The sequence below is a fragment of the Trichomycterus rosablanca genome, chromosome 18, assembly GCF_030014385.1.
Source record: "Trichomycterus rosablanca isolate fTriRos1 chromosome 18, fTriRos1.hap1, whole genome shotgun sequence".
In the NCBI taxonomy this organism is placed as follows: Eukaryota; Metazoa; Chordata; class Actinopteri; order Siluriformes; family Trichomycteridae; genus Trichomycterus; species Trichomycterus rosablanca.
Window position 1 is genome coordinate 7,441,883 of NC_086005.1, and position 22,161 is coordinate 7,464,043.

The following is a 22,161-nucleotide window of genomic DNA, read 5'->3' on the forward strand; positions in this document are numbered from 1 at the left end:
CATGTTTTTTAAACTGGTGGTGTTCTCTTTTTTTTCTTTGAGTCCGGATGGATTGCTACAAAAGCATGGTCAAGAGGAGGATAAATGTGGATGCACCAAATATACTACAGAGTTCTGCTCTAACTGGTTCTATATGTACATGCAGAACTGAACTGTACTGGGCATATGGATAAAGTGCTCTGTGCATCAGAGCATCAGACAGTTATTAAAGATGTCAGATTGTGATGTATGGTAGCACCTTTTGCATACTGATATCAGGCACTGGTGCGTTTTACAGAAGGAGGCATGACTGCTGTACCCTGGGTTGCAATGAAAAATATCTTTACTGCTAAATGACTGTATACGTCTTCATTAAAAATACGCTTTGAAATATTTTTAAGTACAAAATCTGAATTCCACCATTGAGGTCAAAGTTTATACGGACAGTGAAGTAAACCAAACAGCCAATCACGTTTGTTTTTGTTATTATCATGTTTTACACACAATGTCATCTGAACTTACATTTATAAATACAATATATAGTAGATTTATTTACTTATTTATTAGGATTTTCGTCATGTTTTGCACTCTGGTTACATTCATGACAGAAACAGTAGTTACTCGTAACACAAGATTCATCAGTTCACAAGTTTAATGTCAAACAGAGTCATGGACAATTTTGTATCTCCAGTTCACCTCACTTGTCTTTGGACTGTGGTAGGAAGCTGGAGATCCGGAAGAAACCCAAGCAGACATGGGGAGAACATGCAAACTCCACACAGAAAAGAACCCGGACCGCCCCACCTGGGGAGTGAACCCAGGACCTTCTTGCTGTGAGGCGACAGTGATACCCACTGAGCCACCATGCCACTCCAATATATAGTAGATATCTCTGGAAAATATAAAATATTAAGAGACTATTCCAAATTCTCCTTAAATCAGCATTTTATCCAGCATTCCCACACAGGCACACATCATTCTACTTAATGAATGTTCACTTCAACCAAATCTTTTTTAACAAGGAACAGTATCGAAAGAACTACTGTGATCATCACTATGCTTTCACAATAGGACCAGCTGGGCTAAAAAGAAAGGCTTTAATGACAGAGGGATACAGTGAGTGTCGGGTAGCTTCTATCTTTAAACTTCCTAAAAATCATCCTTAAAAAAGGACAGTTCATAAGAACAAGGTCAATCAGCAGACATTGAGGACAACAAGGCTACAGACTAAAACTAATTATCTAAACTTTCCACTGACAAGAATTACTGTCAACTTATTTGACTGTCACTCAACAACCAAAGGATGAAATCAAGTGTCCTACAAAAACAAGACAAGACAAACAAGAGTTGAGGTAAAGTGCAAAGCAGGGTCAATTCAAAACAAGCTCTTAGGGGCAGGGCTGAAGTTGTGTCAACGTAAAAATAAAAAAAAGCCCTTCATTAATAGGAAGGAAAAGAAGAGTCAGGCTGAGGTTTGCAAACTACACTATATGGACAAAAGTATTGGGACATCCCTTCTAATTATTGAATTCATATGTTTCAGCCACAACAACTGCTTACAGGTAAAATAAAATAATTAAATGCTTCCAAAAATGTTCAGAAAAAAAGGTTCATAATGAATTTCTGTGAAATGAACTATGATTTTCATACTGAATTTCTGTAACCTTTTATGCTTAAGTGATGGATGTTACCTTGACAGTTTTTACAGCCCTTGTCAGTAAAAAATGTTCATTACTGAATCTACAAATACAAGTTAAACTGGACAAAGCACAGCAAAACATTTTGTCAACCATGTCATGAAACCCCACCAATTTCCCTGAAGTCAAGCTTACCTAAACTGGACTGATACACAATGGAAATGTTTCTTAAAGCCTGGAAAAAATGGGAATGGAAATAAGTGTATTGTTTCCTTTCACTGTGTTCTTTGGGTCAAATTAGGGGAAAAAAGCCTGGTACATTTCAAGGCTTTCTGGTACATTTCAAGGTACATATCACTGATTTCTGTTTTATGAAGCTGTTTACATGTCCCATGTTTTTATTCTAAGGTTTGTAAATCAAGATCAGGGTGTCTCAGGTTTTAGGATTGTGCTAATGTTAATTTTCTTTTAGTATTAATATTTTTTTTTAATTTTCATTTATTATTATAGGCCCACCCACCTATGATATATCCTATGATATATTTTATTTACCCTAATTATTATTATTGTTGTTGTTGTTGTTGTTGTTGGTGGTGGTGGTGGTGTTGTAATTTTTAATGAACAACAACAATAATAATAAAATAACAATAATAATAATAATAGTAAATGTATTAACAATGAATTCCATAACATGCAATATCTTAGGTGTTTGAACTGTGTTGTTGGGTGTGTGCTGGAATTAAAAAGGGTGTCGCTTTATTCGTGTTGATTCGAGTTTATATCACTGCTCGTAAAATTGTTCAACAGCATTAAAAAAAATTTACCTACTGTACCTGTACAATGTACACACTGTAGGTCAAAAAGGTTACTGTCCTGTCCATTCACTTTTTGAACTGAAGAGTAAAAGTTTTGCAAAGCTGAGAGGACAGTTACTGTAATTTAACAAACATTGGTCAGCTGGTCTGAGTGATGCAAATACAGTGACATTTTTTTAAATTAATTATTTAAATCAAATGGTCAGAACTACCTGTTGTATATTTTAATATACAGTGGATTTAGAAAGTATTCAGACCCCTCGTCTTTTGACCCCTTGGATTTTGAATGAATTGCTATTTTACCTATCAGTTTACTTGTCATCATCTGCAATTAAAACATGGTTTAGAGTTTTCCTAAATAAAAATATAGACTGGGCTGTGTGCCTTTTAAAACTTTTTTAAACGATTAAAATTGCAACAGGTGGACTTCAGACCCTGAGGTGAGATGTGTCTAGTACTGAACTTAAGTCTTAATGTATAATATTTTGAAAAACTTTAACTTTACCATTATGGTTGATTAAGTGTAGATTGATGGGTTAACATGTATATAACAATAATACAAATTCAATTCTACAACAAAATAGTGTGCAAAAAGTCAAGGGGTCTGAATAATTTCTTAATCCACTGTATTGTGGGTGATATAGTATAAACATACACTTCTTCTTCTTCTTCTTTCGGCTTTTTCCCTTTTTCAGGGGTCGCCACAGCGAGTCATCCTCATGATCGCTCATTGATTTGGCACAATTTTTACGCCGGATGCCCTTCCTGACACAACCCTCCCTAATTTATCCGGGCTTGGGACCGGCACTACAATGCACTAGTGCATCTAGCGGCTAGGTATCTATAGGACAATTCAGGGTTTCCAATTAACCTGGTGGCATGTTTTTTGGACTGTGGGAGGAAACCGGAGTACCCGGAGGAAACCCACGCGGACACGGGGAGAACATGCAAACTCCGCACAGAAAGGACCCGGACCACCCCACCTGGGGATTGAACCCAGGACCTTCTTGTTGTGAGGCGACAGTGCTACCCACTAAGCCACCGTGCCGCCCAGTATAAACATACACTGATCAGCCATAACATTAAAACCACCTCCTTGTTTCTACACTATTTTATCAGCTCCACTTACCATATAGAAGAATAGAATACAATTACAGACTGTAGTCCATCTGTTTTTTCTACATACTTTTATTTAGCTGGTATCACCCTGTTCTTTAATGGTCAGGACCCCCACAGGACCACCACAGAGCAGGTATTTTTTGGGTGGTGGATCATTCTCAGCACTGCAGTGACAATGACACGGTGGTGGTTTGAAGTGTGTGTTGGAGTTTTTAAATACCGCGCCCACTCACTGTCCACTCTATTAGACACTCTTACCTAGTTGGTCCACCTTGAAGATGTAAAGTCAGAGACGATCGCTCATCTATTGCTGCTGTTTGAGTTGGTCATCTTCTAGACCTTCATCAGTGGTCACAGGACGCTGCCCATGGGGCACTGTTGGCTGGATATTTTTGGTTGGGGGACTATTCTCAGTCCAGCAGTGACAGTGAGGTGTTTAACAACTCCATCAGCGCTGCTGTGTCTGATCCACTCATACCAGCACAACACACACTAACACACCACCACCATGTCAGTGTCACTGCAGTGCTGAGAATGAACCACCACCCAAATAATACCTACTCTGTAGTGGTCCTGGGAGAGTCCTGACCATTGAAAACAGCATGAAAGGGGGCTAACAAAGCAGAGAAACAGATGGACTACAGTCAGTAATTGTAGAACTACAAAGTGCTTCTATATGGTAAGTGGAGCTGATAAGTGTATATTATAATTTCTTTCTCATTAGCATCACTGGCTCTATATTAAACATTAAATTTTTACTGACTTTTCACCTATCCAAGGTAAATCCCTTGTTACATGAACACTTTCATATTTAGCAAACATAAGTGAATGGAACCTAAGCAGCCTAACACAAACACAATCCCTGTTTTACACCAATAATTTACGTGTAATTAAAAAATAAGGATGTGCAAAAGATCAACTACAGACTATTTATTTGACAGACAAATAAAAATATATATTTAGCATCTCACATGAAATGCAAACCTTTAACATAAAACATTACACAGTTCAAAAATGGAACAGGTTGTCAAATGTCTGTACTTTTCATGCAAAAGGCAAATTGAAGATGCAGTTTAAATAAAAAAGTCACAATTCAATGTGCATCTCTTATTTTTTTATCTTACGTCAAAAAATAGGAATACCAAAAACATTCCTGAAAACAAACAGCAAGCAACATTGACTGGAACATTGATTTCTTTTATACAGATAAAAATAAACCTACCAAAAAGATGATCTTTGTTAAAAAAAAACAATAAAAATAAAATAATCCTTTGTACAAATACCACATAACATTGAGAGTTCAGGAACATTATATATAGACTGTTTTTGTGATGTAAAACATGACTAGGAAGGCATAACTCGTAATGTGAAATCAGATAACAGAAGGAAAATCTACAGCACTGTCATCTTTTACAAAATGTACAAAACCTCTAACTTGGTCCAACATAATACAATTTTCTTTGATTTTTTACAGTATGTGACAGTACAAAAACATCTTGTGCTAGAAGTGTTGAGGTGAAGCGAATGTGACTTGGTGACGGCCCCTTAGTCAAGTCACCTCAGTCATGGATGCTGAATGGTTCTGAAAGACAGAATAAATAGGATTCAAACGTATACACACCAAGGACGTCGTTTCATTCTAAGGGTAACATTCCTTTAAACCTCAAACGCTGCTCTAATCCCGGATTACACATCAATCAAACGGTAATAATGCCAAAACGCAGGGAGATGGGAAAGCGATATGTTGTCTTCTTCGACCTCCCTTTCGATTTCCTCTCGAATCAACCGTTTCATCCATCTTCCTGGTTCTGATAAACCCCACTGACAGCCTATCTGATTCCCTCCCCCGGGCTTACCACACACGTCCAATTTCGTTGCACTGGGCATTTATTATAGCAACCCATCTAGAACTGTGATACTCTGAAGTGTCTGTGTCCTTCACGTTTGTTAAAAAATGAAGAGGAATTCTTCAATCTGCAGTCAGCCAGAGCAAGGCTGTTTCAATACCATGATCGCTTTCAACAGAGCTGTCGGGTTACATTAACCCTGCTGCATACTGTGCCAAAATCAATCTGGAGCACAATGATCAGATTTTCTGCCTGTATATCTTAAAAATGCAGACATTGGTTCCTCTGGGTCAAGATTAAGGGGAGATAAATGGTGTTCTGGATGAACTACAGTGGAACAATGTGTTAATATGGTTTAGATTAAAAGGACTATTACAGACATGGCATCAACAATGTGTTAGGTCATTTTTACACTAAACTGGATACAGACGTGAGTATTCAGACCTGAAGTCTATGCTTTTTCAGGAGATTGAATCTTTCTATCTATCTTTTGGACGATGGGTGAATACCACAATACTAATGTCAGGTCACTTGTAAAGAATGTTTTTGCAATATAAGAAATTAAAGCTGTATTTCATTTACGAACTGTACATTTAGTTATAATGCTTCTGAACTACTTGCTACAGATTATATGTTCATAGAAGCCGTTTGGTAAAGATACTTTATAAATATTAAAATAAATAATAAAATCTTTCTATTAAGGAGTAGGTGTAATTTTTACGAGGTTAATGCCCTATTTAATCATAGGCATCGAAGCATTTTATTTTATTTGGCAATCTCAGTCTCATAACATGGCAATTGAACAGGATGCAGCATGACACTTGTGTCAATTGGCTTACGTTCACACATAGCAAGTAATGCACCAAAGCTTACTGGAATTAAACACATTACTCCTACGTATATTTAGAGCAGACCAGAGCAACAAAATCAGGGTCCAATCAGGGTCTCGCTTCTAGAATAAATGTCCGAAAATCACAAAAGTAAACACTTGTAGGAAATATCTAGTGTGGATATCATGGGTGCCACTTTTCTTAATTTATTAATTTCTTTATTTCTGTTTATGCATTTTCTCCCCTTTTTCTCCTGACGTTTAGCGTGTCCAATTACCCAATTGCATTACACTTCCTCTTTGCTGATGTTGATCTCCACCCTGGTTGAGGATAGCCGAGTCTGACACATGCCCCCTCCGACACGTGCAGTAGTCGACTGCATCTTTTCACCTGCACGAGGCGAGTTCATATGCGGATCAGCCTTGTGTACAGAGAGACACACCACGATCAACGCATTATTCCTCGACTCTGTGCAGGTGCCATCAATCATCCAGCAAAGGTTGTAATTGCATCAGTTATGAGGTCCCGTCTGGCTCATCCCACCCTGTATGAACAACAGCCAATTGTTGTTCATGTAGCCGCCCAGCCCAGCCGGATGGCAGAGCTGAGTTTCAAACCAACGAGTTCGAAACGTAAGCTCTGGTGTGCTACTGTGTTTTACCACTACACCGGCACTATTCTAGCACGACATTTCACATGCCCGCTAGTGAAAAGGCTCTATGCATATCAAAACAAAGTTGTTCTGACTGATCACCTTGTCAATACGGAACATTTCTATCCTGATAAAATTGGCCTCTTCACATCTGACAGTGAGCACAAATGGTTTGATGAGTATACTTTCAAGGCATAAACCCACTATCATGCATGTATAATGTATTTGAAATTGTACCTGCAAATATTCATCAGCAAAACCAAATATGTTAAAAATAAAACTGACAGGAGAAAACTATTCAGGCACCACAAAATAACAACATTAATATATTATGGGAAATGTGATGTTGGCGGTTACAGCTTCTAGATGTCCACAGTAAGAACTAATTAGCTTTTTAAAGCAAAGCCATTTAATCCTGACCCATTTCTTGAGGCAAAATATCTTTAATTCTCTGGGGGCTACAAGAGTCTTCCAGAAATGTCAATGAGATTAAAGTAAGGAGATTGGCAAAGCCAGACAAGAACCTCTATTTTATTCTATTTTCTTTTCTTATTTTTAAGTTCATGTTTGGGTTTGTTGTCTTGATTTTCCCCAGCTCCAGCTCTAGAATTGTTTGCTGCTTTATATCATGATTCTTGGGATTACAGCCAAGGAGTTATACTTTAGTTTCATACGACCGTTGTTCTAATTAATCCAATTGTTTGTGTGCAATTTTCTACATGTATTTTAACACTTTTTTGTTAGTGGACATGATTTGGGAGTGTAGGAGATGCTTGCGGTGCAGTCCATGGCTTAGTATTCACTGAGTAACAGTTGTTCCTAATACTTTCAGGTAATCCTGCAACTCTTTTTCTAACGACTGCTGGACACTCTTATGCCTTTCTTATTATTAGTCTAAGAGCACATTATAAAATCTTGTCTAGGGCACCCTACCAAACGTATTTTAAATTCCAATTAATGTGGATGATGTGTTCAGAGAAAATGACACCAGGCCATGCAGTGTTTAGACATGAGCATGTAACCATGTGTTTGTTCAGCACTCTCCTAGCCATCTTTAATAACACTGTACCTGTGCACTGAGGGTCTCCAGTGGGCTCTCCACACGAGGAAACGTCATGAGCGGTAGGCCACGGTATTCTTCCGTCTTCCGTTTAGCAGGAGTCGCATGAGTGCCTTTGAAGTTATTGACCACACACAATCCCTATGCAAGAAACACACAGTAACAAAGTTTATACTAGATGTTTATTATGTAATAACACTTTAAATACCAAACTACTTAATTTACCTCAATTTGCTCACATTCTAACAGTGTCAAATTACCTCCCATCAGAACCAACACTGCCTGAGGAGAGCTGAGACTATCACACAACCCCTTTGACATGAGTGTAGTCACTAACCGCATCTTTTTACCTACCTGCAATAGCGTCTCAAAGAGAGCTGCATAGCGTTTTGAGAGACATGCTAAACTCTCCATATTATTCACTGCTAATGTTGTTCTAATGTTGATCAGTAATCTTGGTGCATCCTTAAAAATAGGCATTGTAAGTGAATGAATAAATGAGAGATAGATCTGCTTCCACAGCAGATCATTCAATTGTATATTAGCTTTGGCACAGTTTTTTTATGGCAGTTGATAGAATAGAATTGAATGTCTATATTTGTCATATATACATATACATGTGTACAGTACGTACAATACAATTATTTTCTGCATTAATTTCTGGGGTCAAAGCTGGGGTCAGCCATTGTACAGCGCCCCTGGAGCGTACAGGGTTAATCACCTTGCTTAAGGACCCAACAGTGACTGCACAGCACCTGGCAACTGACAAAAGTCGGCAATTGTCGAATTTCAACCGACAATCTTTTAAATTGATAGCCTAAAGCTCTATCTATAAGGCTACCGCTGTCCCAGTTGCCCTACAAAATGCAACCCTCTTATTTATCCACTGCACTGATTTAATCCCTCCTTGTCCGTAGCTAGATCGACATGACACCATGTGCCTTAAGTATTTGTGAGCCCAGCCGGAGGGTTAAAACCCCTGGAACTCAATGCTGTTTTTAGTGGCATGATTCTTACCATTACGCCACACCAGCTCACAATCATCAGCATGACATCATATATGATCCTATGTTCTCTATAGATTTCATTTTTAAACATATTGTGTTTTGACTTATACACATTATGTGTGTAAATTTAAACTGGAGGTCTTGGGAATTACAAAAACAAAGACTTAATGCTGACTGTACGTCCAGCATAAACTGACCAAGAAAAGAGCAATGGAGGCTCCCAAGATGAATCCAGCGATGACGTCCGAGCAGTGATTGCGATATTCGGACACCCGCTTTAACCCAGTAAGAAACGCAGCACACAGCGTCCCCAAACACAGCACGGGTTTCGCCAAACGACTGCTTTTTGTCCTGATGGTGCTCGTGATGTACATCTGAAAACACATATTCATACAAGCACAGACCAACACACCACTGATTTATTCCATCTACCTGGTGACTCGAGTAAACACACAGAGCTTGCACAACCTCAAGAAGATTAAGTTCAATTATTGAGGAAGTGTTTTGGAGCAAATAACAAATCCTGAGTTCTTGCAGGTGATGCCTAGAGCACCTTTTAATCCAAATGTATTTTGGAGAGTGGCTTCTTCTCTCAACGTGTAGCAAGATTACTCCAGTGCCATTGCTATTCCCGGCACCGTGTCATGGTGGAAATGGAATATGGCCAAAAGAACCTGGCCCACAAACAACATTAATTTAAAAATGCATAGCATACATTGATAAAAATATGTAGACACCCCTTTAAACTGGAGTTTTAGTTATTTCTGAAAGACTGTATTGCTGACAGGTGTTTAAAATCAGTCATCTTTCATTCAGTCTCTATAAAAAAAAATTGCAATAAATTAGTTACTCTGAAGAGGTCAGTGTTTATCAAATGTCTGTCCAGAGAGAGCTGTACCAGATGTTGCTAAATGCTGTTACTGCAAATATATATATATATATATATATTTACACCAATCAGGCATAACATTAAAACCACCTACTTGTTTCTACACTCACTGTCCATTTTATCAGCTCCATTTACCATATAGAAGCACTTTGTAGTTCTACAATTACTGACTATAGTCCATCTATTTCTCTGCATGCTTTGTTAGCCCCCTTTCATGCTGTTCTTGAATGGTCAGGACTCTCCCAGGACCACTACAGAGCAGGTATTATTTAGGTGGTGGATCATTCTCAGCACTGCAGTGACAATGACATGGTGGTGGTGTGTTAGTGTGTGTTGTGCTGGTATGAGTGGATCAGACACAGCAGCGCTGCTGGAGTTGTTGTGTCCACTCACTGTCCACTCTATTAGACACTCCTACCTAGTTGGTCCACCTTGTAGATCTAAAGTCAGAGGCGATCGCTCATCTATTGCTGCTGTTTGAGTTGGTGATCTTCTAGACCTTCATTATTGGTTACAGGATGCTGCCCACGGGGCGCTGTTGGCTGAATATATTTTTGGTTGGTGGACTATTCTCAGTCCAGCAGTGACAGTGAGGTGTTTAAAAACTTCAGCAGCGCTGCTGTGTCTTATCCACTCATACCAGCACAACACACACTAACACACCACCACCACCATGTCAGTGTCACTGCAGTGCTGAAAATGATCCACCACCCAAATAATATCTACTCTATAGTGGTCCTGGGAGAGTCCTGGCCATTGAAGAACAGCATGAAAGGGGGCTAACAAAGCATGCAGATAAACAGATGGACTACAGTCAGTAATTGTAGAACTACAAAGTGCTTCTATTTGGTAAGTGGAGCTGATAAAATGGACAATGTGTGCAGAAACAAGAAGGTGGTTTTAATGTTATGGCTGATCAGTACTATATTTATATACATGCATACATATTGCCCATATGCATGTGGAACAAACTGTTTAGATGTCAGGAGTCCAGAAACCGTTGTCCATACTATAATTCAAAGATACAGCTGAGATTTACAGTATACTTATGCAAAAATTTGGGCACGCCTAGTCAAATTTATTATTTTTTTTTTTTTCTAAGTAAACATAAGTCAGTTCTTCATGGTAAACAAAGCTAAATATAACATTTCTGCTTATTGCAGCACACAAGTTCATTTTTTTTATAAAGCTAATACAGTAAATTGTACAAACGTTTTTTCTTTTCCTTAAAAAGATGTTTTTAATTGACCAAAATCAACAAAACATAAAAATTCAAACAGGACTGTTCAAACCTTTGCATAAAACTCTATATGGCTAAACAGAAAGAAAGTCACAGGTAAAACAGGTGAAACATGAGGTGCTTACAGTGACGTAGACGGCTGAGTAGACACTAAGCGAGGCGTCTTTGGATGGGAAGGACCTCCTGGCTCGCTCCACCACCACCCGATTCCCCGTGCAGATGTTGCCATTGACGATGAATTGGTGGTTATAACGGCATTCTGTGCCAGTGTAATTGGGCTGGCAAACATTGAGGAAATATGGTGCGAGGCCGCCCATCACTACCTGCCCTGCGTTCACAAAGATGTCCGTCGCAAACAGGCCAAATGCAAACACACCTGCAGTGAAAGAATGCCAGCACAGTGATGTGATTAGAGACTCTTGGAAGTGTTGGCAGGACAAGTGGTTTCATCAGTCAGTATAATTAAGAAGACTGAGAGAGTAAATACACACAAACGGCTGAATGTAACCAGAACCCTTGGATTTTAAGAAATATTAATGCTTCTTTTGCCTTCCAATACAGATGCACGATCCTCACGTATTGGCCAATAGCAAGTAGATACTCCTCAGTCCTGAAAATTATACCATTCCACTTTTATAGTATTATATTTTGGTGAATAAAGTGTTGTGTCCTAAATAAAATATTCTAAGCTTATATGAATCACTAAAACCAGATGTTATATGGTTATATGAACAAACCAGATGTTCATGTTCATTACAGTTTACAATAATAATGGTTGTTGTTTTGCCTTTATGCCAACCCTATGATCAGGCCACATTCACGGGTGATTTCACCTACCCCTAACCTTAACCTTAACCCTAACCCCAACCCTAACCTTAACCCTAACCTTAACCCTAACCTTAACCTTAACCCTAATCTTAACCCTAACCCTAACCCCCAACCTTTACCCTAACCCTTACCTGAGACTTACAGAATTACAGTTGGCCAGTATCATACTAATACTCACTATATATGGTCAATTTACCCATGAGGGGTAGAGTACCCATGTGGATATAAATGCACAAAAACTAAAAAAAAAGAACCCTGACCTTAGCCCCACTGAACATCTTTTGAAAGAACTAGAACTTTCTTGTTGTTAAAGCTTTTTTGACCTTGTCTTTTGACAGAATGGTCACAAGTACTCACAAACAAAATCCTGTGAGAAGTATTCTCAAAAGAGTGAATGTTGTTACAGCTAAAAAGATCGATCTATTTTAATACCACTTATTTTTTAAATGGGATGCCGAACAAGCTCATGGTCAGGTGTCCATATACTTTTGGCCATATAACGTATCAAATGCTCCATTAAAATAATGTTTCTCTTAATTGTACATGCTCTAATTTGTGTTAGCATGTAATTAAATTTCCATACTGCTTTACAGACCCCAAACAACCCACTGCGCCCCACTTGGTATCATGACGCACAATATATTATCAAACTTTCTCTAGCATGAAATTGCAGAAGGATGAAAGATCTGCCATAATTACATAGCTTCTCATTGCTTGAGAAGTACTGAGGAGTAAAGAGATTGACAGTTGAAGACTGTGACCACCGGACAGACAGAGACGATGGAGGAGAAATGAACTCCAGTCCCTGGTGTCTGAGCACAGAGAGTAAAAGAATGGAATACAATGGTCCACATCATTGCAATAGCAGGCCTCAGTGGACATCATTACTGCAGTCGATCCTGAATTATGCATTAAGGTCAAGTAATGCTGTAGGAGTAAGTGCACTCAGGCACACCTGAGATGGAATTTTAAAGGTGAAAGTATACCAAAAAGTCCCCAACTACATTCTCAAATGAAAGTGAGGGATAATATTATTACTTATCATTAAGGACATACTTTTACTTTTACCCATGAAGGTCATTTTCCTTTAATTAATATTTATATCGATAAGTGATAAGTCGCAAAGTGGGTGTGAGCAGGCTGAGAGGGCAATATATTAGCTGGAAATGGTCCACCATTGTGCTTCAGTTAGCAATTTAGTCATGACTAAGCTATATTACTTATATATTACTAGATCGAGCTATATCTCACTTGTAGTGAAAATGTGAAAATATATTCTGGCTTTACAATCTGTATAAATATAATTTAACACCTCAAAATGACCTGAGGGGGAACAAATCAGATCCTACATGGTCTTACACAAAGCTGTATACTGTACACTGGGAGTTTGTTGGCAGTAAGCCTCATCTGTCTGGGTCACAGTTCGCAGGCTGAGCAAACAGCCAATCAAAAAATCTATAAAATATAAAGCCAATTCCAATATGCTAATCCCTAATTGATGCCTGCAACAAAAACCAAACAAATTGGGACATGGTTATGTAAGACTGGGCCATTTCACCTCATCTTGAACTTTCCACAGGTAAACAGGTGAATAGATAAGTAGTGATGCTATTATGAGCAGCTATAAAAGAAGAACTAACAAAAGACTGGCAAGGAATTCTGGGAATTTACCATCTACGGTCCAAGCATTATGAAAAGACTCAAAAAATCAAAGACATGTCTAAGCATAAAGGGCAAAACCAAAAACCATTAGTAAATGCCAGATGGAACTGAACTAAACACTGACATGTTCCTGTAATAAATATAAACATATAGATTTGAGAATCCTTCAGAAAACCCTTGTCAGTAAACACAGTTCATCGCTGCATCTATGTATGCAAGATAGAAATACTATGCAAAGTGGAAGCCAAACATCAACAACATCCAGAAATGCTGCCCTAAGTGGAAACGTGTGCTTTTATTGGTCAACACAAAGTTTAATAGCCAGTATCTGTCAGAGGGAAATGCAAGTGGAATACATTCTGTTACACCGCCTATTAACTGCAAAAGAAAACAGCTAAACTAGCAAAACATCCACGTCTGTATTTCCCTAGCAGGTTAATACAACAGACATACTTGGTTATAACAGCCTTAAGTAACAAGGGTTGTAAGTGGAAGTGGTCAGGCTGGCATGGCATGAGAAATGGGGTTATTTCTAATTTACATATCATGCATATTCAAGTATTATGAGGTAAGTTAGAGGAAATATTGTTGTACAGTGTTTCTAGGCCAAACTTTTTTTAAACATCTTAATCATCTCTGAACCAAGCAGTTCTGCTCAGGATTAAGAAACAGAGCAGTATGAAAGGTCACATCATTTTCTTTTCCCCCCTCGGGCTGTTCAGAGTTTCTCTGACCCTGAGCAAAGGTTTAAAAGTCACAAAGCTCATAACATAAAGAGAAAACAAAATTCGTACCAATAAACCTGATCATCCTGCGAATAAGTGGGTTTAGGTAGCAGCAGTCCCCAGTAATGATGGTCTTTTCTTGGGCAATGAGGGCCTCTCTGGTGGACTTCATCGTGTACATCGAGATCTCGCCAATAAAGATCTGCAAAAGAATTGAAACATTTTGTAACATGTTTTTCTTTGAATTTACATATTAGGAGGTCAGGAATGAATAATTCTATATAAAAAAATTGAAATTAATACACGCGTGACTGGGTGGTACAGCACCCTGACGCTCACCCATCATCTCCTAGTATCGACTCTCAGGTTTCACAAGACACAATTAGCCATGTGTGAGAGGGAAGGCTGGATGAGTTATAGCCTTGCTGCTGCAACAGTGACTCTAATTGTCTGGTTAAAGCACAAGCCAGAAATACAGAGAAGTGTGTGGTCATCCATACAAGCTGATAATGTAAGAATCCACTGCTAACTGGCTTTACTTGTGAGCAACTTACAATTATAACTGAAGATAATCTGAGCAAGTAAGGGTTAAGTGCCTTGCTTAAGGGTCCAACAGTGGCAACATGGCAGTGGTGGGGCAACAACATATTAATTAATGCTAGTTAACTGTGTTAAGTCTCTTATAATTGTATCTTCTGTGTAAAAGCATCTGTAATGTGTAAAATGAAATGCCCATCCAATTCATTTTACACATTACAGATCAAGAAGATACAATTATAAGAGACTTAACACAATTCAAACAATTGAGAGTTAAGGGTCTTGCTCAGAGGCCCAATAGTGGCATCTTGGCAGTGGTGGGGCTTAAACTGGCAACCCTCTTATTAAGGCCTTTATATACAGTGATATGGATCAACAGAACCCACGTCCTGATTTTTTTTCCTTTTGATGCAAGCTCTTGTAAAAATTAATATACTTAATACACTGTACAATCTGCAAGCTTTTGTATGCAAAGTGATCTTACAGTTCATTTGGCTGCATACATCTATATGGACCAAGTTATTAACTTAAACTGTTACTAAACTGGTGCTTATTAAAACATTTCATCTTTTAATAAGACAAAACAAGGTCTGTTTTCCCATCAACTGCAGTTTATCAGATTGTTACATAGCCCACTAAAGAGCTATCTACATTTTACAGCCTCCACAGCATGCAAATGGGAAAAAGTCCAGCAAAATCCAATGTATGCCACAAGGCGTGGAGCAGTGGGCTTTTTTTATATTGGATTAAACTCTCTCAGCTTTTCCACAGGCCAGAGCTACAACGTTTTTCTCCTCCTTAGGGCGGCACACTGGGCTTCTCATAAAAGCTTGTTTAATCATCTCAAAGCACAGTCAGATAAGGCCAACAGTATCTCCAGATTTTATCTTCTGACTCTGCAGTACAACCCTTTAGCCATGAACATGAGTCTTGCTCACACAGTTTTGGGAATTATACATTTAAAATGATTCCACAACTATTTTTATGGTTTAATAAGTGTGAATAATATTTTAATCCAGTACGGCCAATCATGTAGTCCAGTATGACCCATAGATTGACTTTTCATATTAAACTAATCCTAACTGAGTCTGGTTCCTATCAAAGTTTCATTCTGTAATTTTAAGAGAGTTTTGCTTTGTCACTGTCGCCCTTGTCTTGCTCAGCAGGGGTTTTTGGTCTGTTGGTCCTGGATGCTGTAAAGTTGATTTGAGACAATGTCTATTGTTAAAAGTGCTATAGAAATAGATTTGACTTAACTTGACTTGAAGCAAACCTCACTAAGATGTTTGTGATTGATTTAGGAATGAATCATTTATTTGATATATTACACTGCAAACTGTCAAAAAAAAAAAAGTTAAAATCTAAGCTCATAAAAAACTCTATTTACTATCATTGGCATGATCAGACTACAAAAACAATAAGAACGTGGTTGAAAGTGGTTGCATTCACTGACAAAACTTATTTTCACAGCAGGTGTAACTCATTATTTCCCTTTTGGCTAGTAAGCTAAAGTCCCATGTGGCTCTGAGGCTTTCTGGCTTTCTGTATGAAGCTGGTCTTGTGCTTTATGCTCAAATCTGCAAATAATGACTCGAGAGCTCCATCTAGTGCTAAAAGAGCTGTATGTACCAGAATGGATTTTAGAAAATCTTACACAGAAATGGTTCCATATGGCTCCATATGTGTTAGTGGAGACTTGTCCTAGCCTGCAACCCCTACAGGCCAGCATGGGTGCTCTTCAACCACCATATTATTCAAATTGGGCCAGTTGACATTTTTTGGTTAGTTGATTTGTTACCAAAATGATCAATTTTGCTATTCTGCTAAGTTAGAACAGTTGTTTCCCTACTAATACAGCCAATACATTATTGGCTTGATCATTATGCGAAATTAGGCTACACCTTTAACTCTTCTACTACTTTAATCTTCCTACATTTAGACATTAATGAGCACTAATCTTAATCAAATCAAGTCAGAAAAGAATACTTGTACTCACGACAGCAGTTGGAGCAGCAGCCACCACACAGTAGAGAACAAACGGAGGGATGAAGCTGTTCTCTTCAGGACCGGGATAAGGCTTCATCAGCTCAGAATCATTACAGAAGAAACCCTGGATGTGGATGCCGAACGTGTCTGTGCACTCGAAGTAATATGCCAGCAGCACAGTGCCCGCCATGATGACCAGCTGCAAGCAAACCAGACATAGTGTCAGACATTATTATAGTTAGCATGTGGTTAAAAGAGCTGAATGTTCTAGTTTCAAACACCAGACACATCTGTAGCAATCCAGCAGACTCAAATCTAATCCCTTTGTAGGGCTGGGTATCGCCACTAATTTCCTGGATCGATTCGATTCCGATTCACAAGGCCCCGATTCGATTCGATCTTCGATTTTCGATTCGATTTTCGATTCGATTTCGATTCAACACATTTAGGCATATTTGAGTTACATTAACAGGTTTTGTTTAAATATGTACAGATGTTCAGAGAACGAATGTGATAATTGTACAAAGAACACTCATTATTAAAAATATTTGTGTATTTTGTTTACATAAATAATTAATACAAACAGTAACATTCATTTTTTATTATTATTTTATATGTCTGACACGCTACAACATTGAAAATGTAATGTAAACATACACCTGGCTGTTGAACAGCTTATGCCAAGTTTACACTACACGATTAACACCTGGTCGCTGTAATGTTCACACTGCACGACTCACCGGCGATGGGGGGTTTTACACTACACCATCTATCACCAGGGGGAATCACAGGCGAGCTTCTCTGGTCTCCAAAACTACGTTTTGTCACAAAAACACACGTGAGAAGTGAAGAAAGGTTTAATGATACCACGTCCAAACATGCACATCAACAAGTAGCGAGAGATGAAAGTTTGTGCGCTGATGAAATAAATGAATCTGAGTGGATTTGGCAACACGAGCAGCATGGCTTGTTCTATAGTGAGTTGGAGGTTAATAAATATTTTGTTTTGTAGAGAACGATCAGGTCAGAAATACTGTAAAACTCGCGTGTGCTGATGTATTCTGATAGAAACTGTATTGTGCTCCACCACCTGTTTACAACCTCTCCCCTGTGTTTCCCCTCGCTGTTTCTCACATTGATTGAGAGCCGAGTTTTGATCGCAGAGCGAACACCGAGTTCCTCCCGAATCCAGCACCGACCCGTCGCCGAGCGAAAATCAGTGCAAAAAGTTGTGTAGTGGTCATAACTTGAGCTTCTGCCATGCTAAACTGATGTGCAGGTCAGATCTCGTTGCATGAAAAAACACTGGCTGGTCACGCGAAATTAAAGGGGGTAACAGATTTCCGTGTGCACCGTAAAAAGGGGCGTATTTAAAAGATCGATCTCGCGTCTATATGAATCGATATTGGATCGTTCAAATAAAGATCGATTCGAATCGAAAAATCGATTTTATAAACCCACCTCTATCCCTTTGTCTGCATTTATGTCCCCAAAACTGCCATCTCCTCTTTTCACAAGCTGATCATGTTTCTGCTGACTCCATTATAATAGACTTCATTAAAACACAGTTTATTAAAATATAGATTTTTTTTGTACAGTATGTAGCTGTATCCTTTTGTTTGAATGCATCTGATGTTGAACTTCACACAGAATAATTTAAAAAAGTGTTCTTAATTGATACCTACAGTAAACCCACATTTTGTCCATGATTTTTAACGCAACCCAGGCAACATAAACAATGCGTCTTACTCTCTCAGCACAATCTGGTCCTACTATGATTTACAATATGTAACATAAAGCCTCCACAGCCTGGCATCTGTGTACAAGTTCATTTAATTATTATTATTTTTCTCTGCAACCCACTTTTTCAGCTTTGCGACCCATTTAAGGGTCGTGACCCCAGGGTTTGAAAAACGATGTACTACACATACCGAAAAATCTACTAAAATTCTGACATTTTTTATTAGTGTGTGTTTATCAGTAATTATAAACCTACATAGTTGTTATTTGGGCTGTGGAACATTTTCAGCATTGCAATGAGTGTATTAAGTGCAGCGAAGTTTTTGGGATTTTTGACCTTAGTCTCTATATTAGGAACACATACCATAATAAAAAGTTTTACATGACAAACATGTTTCCCATAATACAGCAAAAATGGACTAGTAACTTACTATATGTGTATTTAGGGCTGGGTGATACACTATACAACAAATTATATGTAGACTCCTGACCAAAACTACCTTCCATGTAGCCATAACAGCCTCCACTCTTCTGGGAAGGCTTTTCACAAGATTTTGGAATGTACTGTATATATTATTACTATTTGGACAGAGGTAACCAAAGTATAATGCAACAGAATATACAACTATACCTCAAGGCAATAATCTACAAAAGAGGTAAAAAAAAAAATTGGTAGCTCTGTATGGAGCAGAATGATGGTTGGTGACCATAAACCATAAGCAAGCACACCACGGCATGGAGATTTGGATGCTCCAATCATGTCTGTGTAGATACCCAACCAGCTTACAGCACTGCTGAGATTCAAAAATGGATCGGAGCAGTAGTGGGCGTAATAGTACAATAAATGTACAATGGTGTACTTTCTCATCGAAGTTATACAAACTAAAATTACAAAATACGTAAATCATGTACCAGCATATAAACCAATGACAAGAAAGCTGTATCTTAATACTTCCATTTCACTATAGGTAAAATGTAATAGTTTTGGATTCTGGGAGATGGGGCATTATGTGCATGGATAAACGAGGAGATCAAGAAGCAAACAAACAAACAGAATCAAAACGAATGGTCTATAATAGAGCAGGTCTGCAACTGTGCATGATTTTAATTTGATATGAAGTTGGGGGTTCACACCTGCTCCCGCTGCCTAGTTATGCCTAAAAAGACAAATCTGATTGGAGAGCGCACTGCTCCATGCAGTCATCCTGTTAATGCAAGCTGAACTATTCATCCATGAACGAGCACAGAGCTCCATTAGTGAAAAAAGTGAACATACAAACTGCTTTTTATACCCCTGGGTTAGGAGCATTAGTCTAATCAAGCAAGACATGCATTCCATTACACAGAAAGCTGAGTGCATGTTCTGTCCTACAGAAAACAACCGTGTTTTGTACCGAATAAAAACAAATATAAAAAAATCAATAAATGTTTCTCTGATATTGTACTGAAAACACCTTGAGATCAAAAAGTGCACATAAAACTGTTCACCAATTTTTGGAATTGTTCACATAATCTGCATCTGTAAGATCACATTTTAAAGTGGTAATATATTATTTAATACCACTCTAAAGGTATATATATTACCATCCAAACGTGGATTTGTAAAATATACATATGCGCGCCAACCACTTAGGTATTATGTACACCTGCACACACCTACGTTCATGTACATTCATTGATGATTTAATAAGGTACACTTAGCATACAAATGAATGTGAGTACACAGTTACCCCACTTGTTGTTCTGTAAATGTTGTCACCCTCTATACCACGTTTATTAATCCACAGGGCCCCCCATAGGATCTCTACTGACCAGATGCTATTCGGTTGGTGGACCATTCTCAGCACTGTGTTGTTAGGACTTTTAAACACCTAACTGTCAGTGCTGAGAGAAGAACAGTGCTCCAACCAAAATTATAAAGCCAACAGCATCCTGTGAACAGAAAATGTTCACTGTAAAAGACTAGATAAAGACTAAAACACACAAATCACATCTACAACAAATGCTACGAGGGTGTGTCCCCAATAAAGAGACTAAGGTAAAAAAAATCCCAACAACTTTGCTGCACATAATACACACCTAACTGCAATGCTGAAAATGGTACACAGTCCAAATAACAACTGATCAGTAGGTTTAAGACTCACACACTGATAAGTCAAAACACCTGCCTAATATGCTGTCAGAGCAGCTCAGACTCGCCGAGATGAGACATGGGGTCTGTCTAAAAACCTAGTTAGTGAGCAGCTGCCTAAGTATGAAGGATTCTAATAAGACATCAAACTCATAAGGCAGATTATTTCAATGCACTACTTACACGTCACCACAGTTTTCGCTTACTAAGCAAACACAGTTAGCCTCAGGCCATTCAAACCAATGGAATGAGGCAACACAACCCACTAGCACTCTCACCTGCAGGTCGTTTAACTTCTATACATTACAAGTTGAATCATACTGCAGTGCATCCTGGTGCCATATCATCTACTGGTAAACAATCCACTTGTGCCCAGCTGTCCACATCTTGGATAAACAGGATTCTTTGGTCAAGGCTTCAACCTTCTTTAATTGCTTTTGTGTCTTGTTCCATTGTCATTGCCTGCGTGCCAGTTGTAGATGCTTTCAGTGGTGGACAGCTGTTATCATGGGCACTTTGACTGGCCTGTAATCATGCAGCCCATGGTGCACTGTGTGTTGTGAAGCATTCACGTGGAAACCAGTATTAAAATAATCTGTAATTTGACAAGAGGGCTTTTGTCCCATAGAAGATGCCATAGGCTCAAGTTATTTGGCATCTACAACCCATCAGCGGTTCGTTGATTGTCCCTACTCGGACCACTTTCCACACTGGCCTGTGACCACCCCTTTTCAACCCAGGTGTCACTGAGGTATTTATGCTTTCGAGCCCATATCTTCTATTCAAAACACATACTGCCAGTAACTACCTTCAGCCAAACATTTCATGTTTCCCTGACTATGACATGCACATGTCTTACTGAATATGCATTGCCCCACACATTTTAGGATATACAACCAATATGGTCCTCAACCATTTTATCAGCGGCAGCTCTCCAGAAGCATTATGTTTATATGTGTCTTGTGCAAAATGTTAAGAGCCCCTAATATGCAGTATAATTAATTTCTGGGACCCTGGACTGTGCAGCACCACCGGAACCTGCTGTGTCAAGCAACACATCACACATTACAGTATGTCCACCCTACTAGACAAGCCTAATATTAGTATATAATTGTATTTTACAGTAAATGCAGAATGACAATCACTGATATCATTGTAAATGATTTAAAACAATATGATTTGGTAATGATGGTTAATTACATCCCTGCTATCCACATTGTGGTTTAATCATAATGTTATATTGTGCTGTAATTCAGCAGATGGTGTTGAAAGAACACAGACATGGTGTCCAACAGAAAGCTTTATAGCCAAGAATTACAACCACTCAGAGCTTTACTCATCACATCACTCGTGTGTGTTGTGTGTGTGAGAGAAAGAGAGACTTTACAGCCCATTTCCTTCCACCAGGGGTCAGTACAATACTAAATATAAAGCTAACCAAACAGACAGAAAGGTGGAACGTGCACGGTTTGTAAGA

At 38.6% G+C, this 22,161-nt stretch overlaps 1 protein-coding gene across 1 annotated transcript in view; it reads right to left on the reverse strand.

Moving 5' to 3' along the window:
* Positions 1–4,465: 4,465 nt before the first annotated feature.
* plppr1 (phospholipid phosphatase related 1) overlaps positions 4,466–22,161 on the reverse strand; it is a 39,314-nt gene continuing 21,618 nt past the window's right edge. Inside the window, exons 3-8 of the mRNA XM_063014135.1 lie at positions 16,824–17,012; positions 14,360–14,492; positions 11,201–11,451; positions 9,144–9,320; positions 7,949–8,080; positions 4,466–5,132 (exon numbers count right to left, since the gene is read on the reverse strand). Coding sequence (XP_062870205.1) covers positions 5,100–5,132; positions 7,949–8,080; positions 9,144–9,320; positions 11,201–11,451; positions 14,360–14,492; positions 16,824–17,012 — 915 coding nt within the window. The 3' untranslated portion in view covers positions 4,466–5,099. The remainder of the gene's footprint in view (positions 5,133–7,948; positions 8,081–9,143; positions 9,321–11,200; positions 11,452–14,359; positions 14,493–16,823; positions 17,013–22,161) is intronic.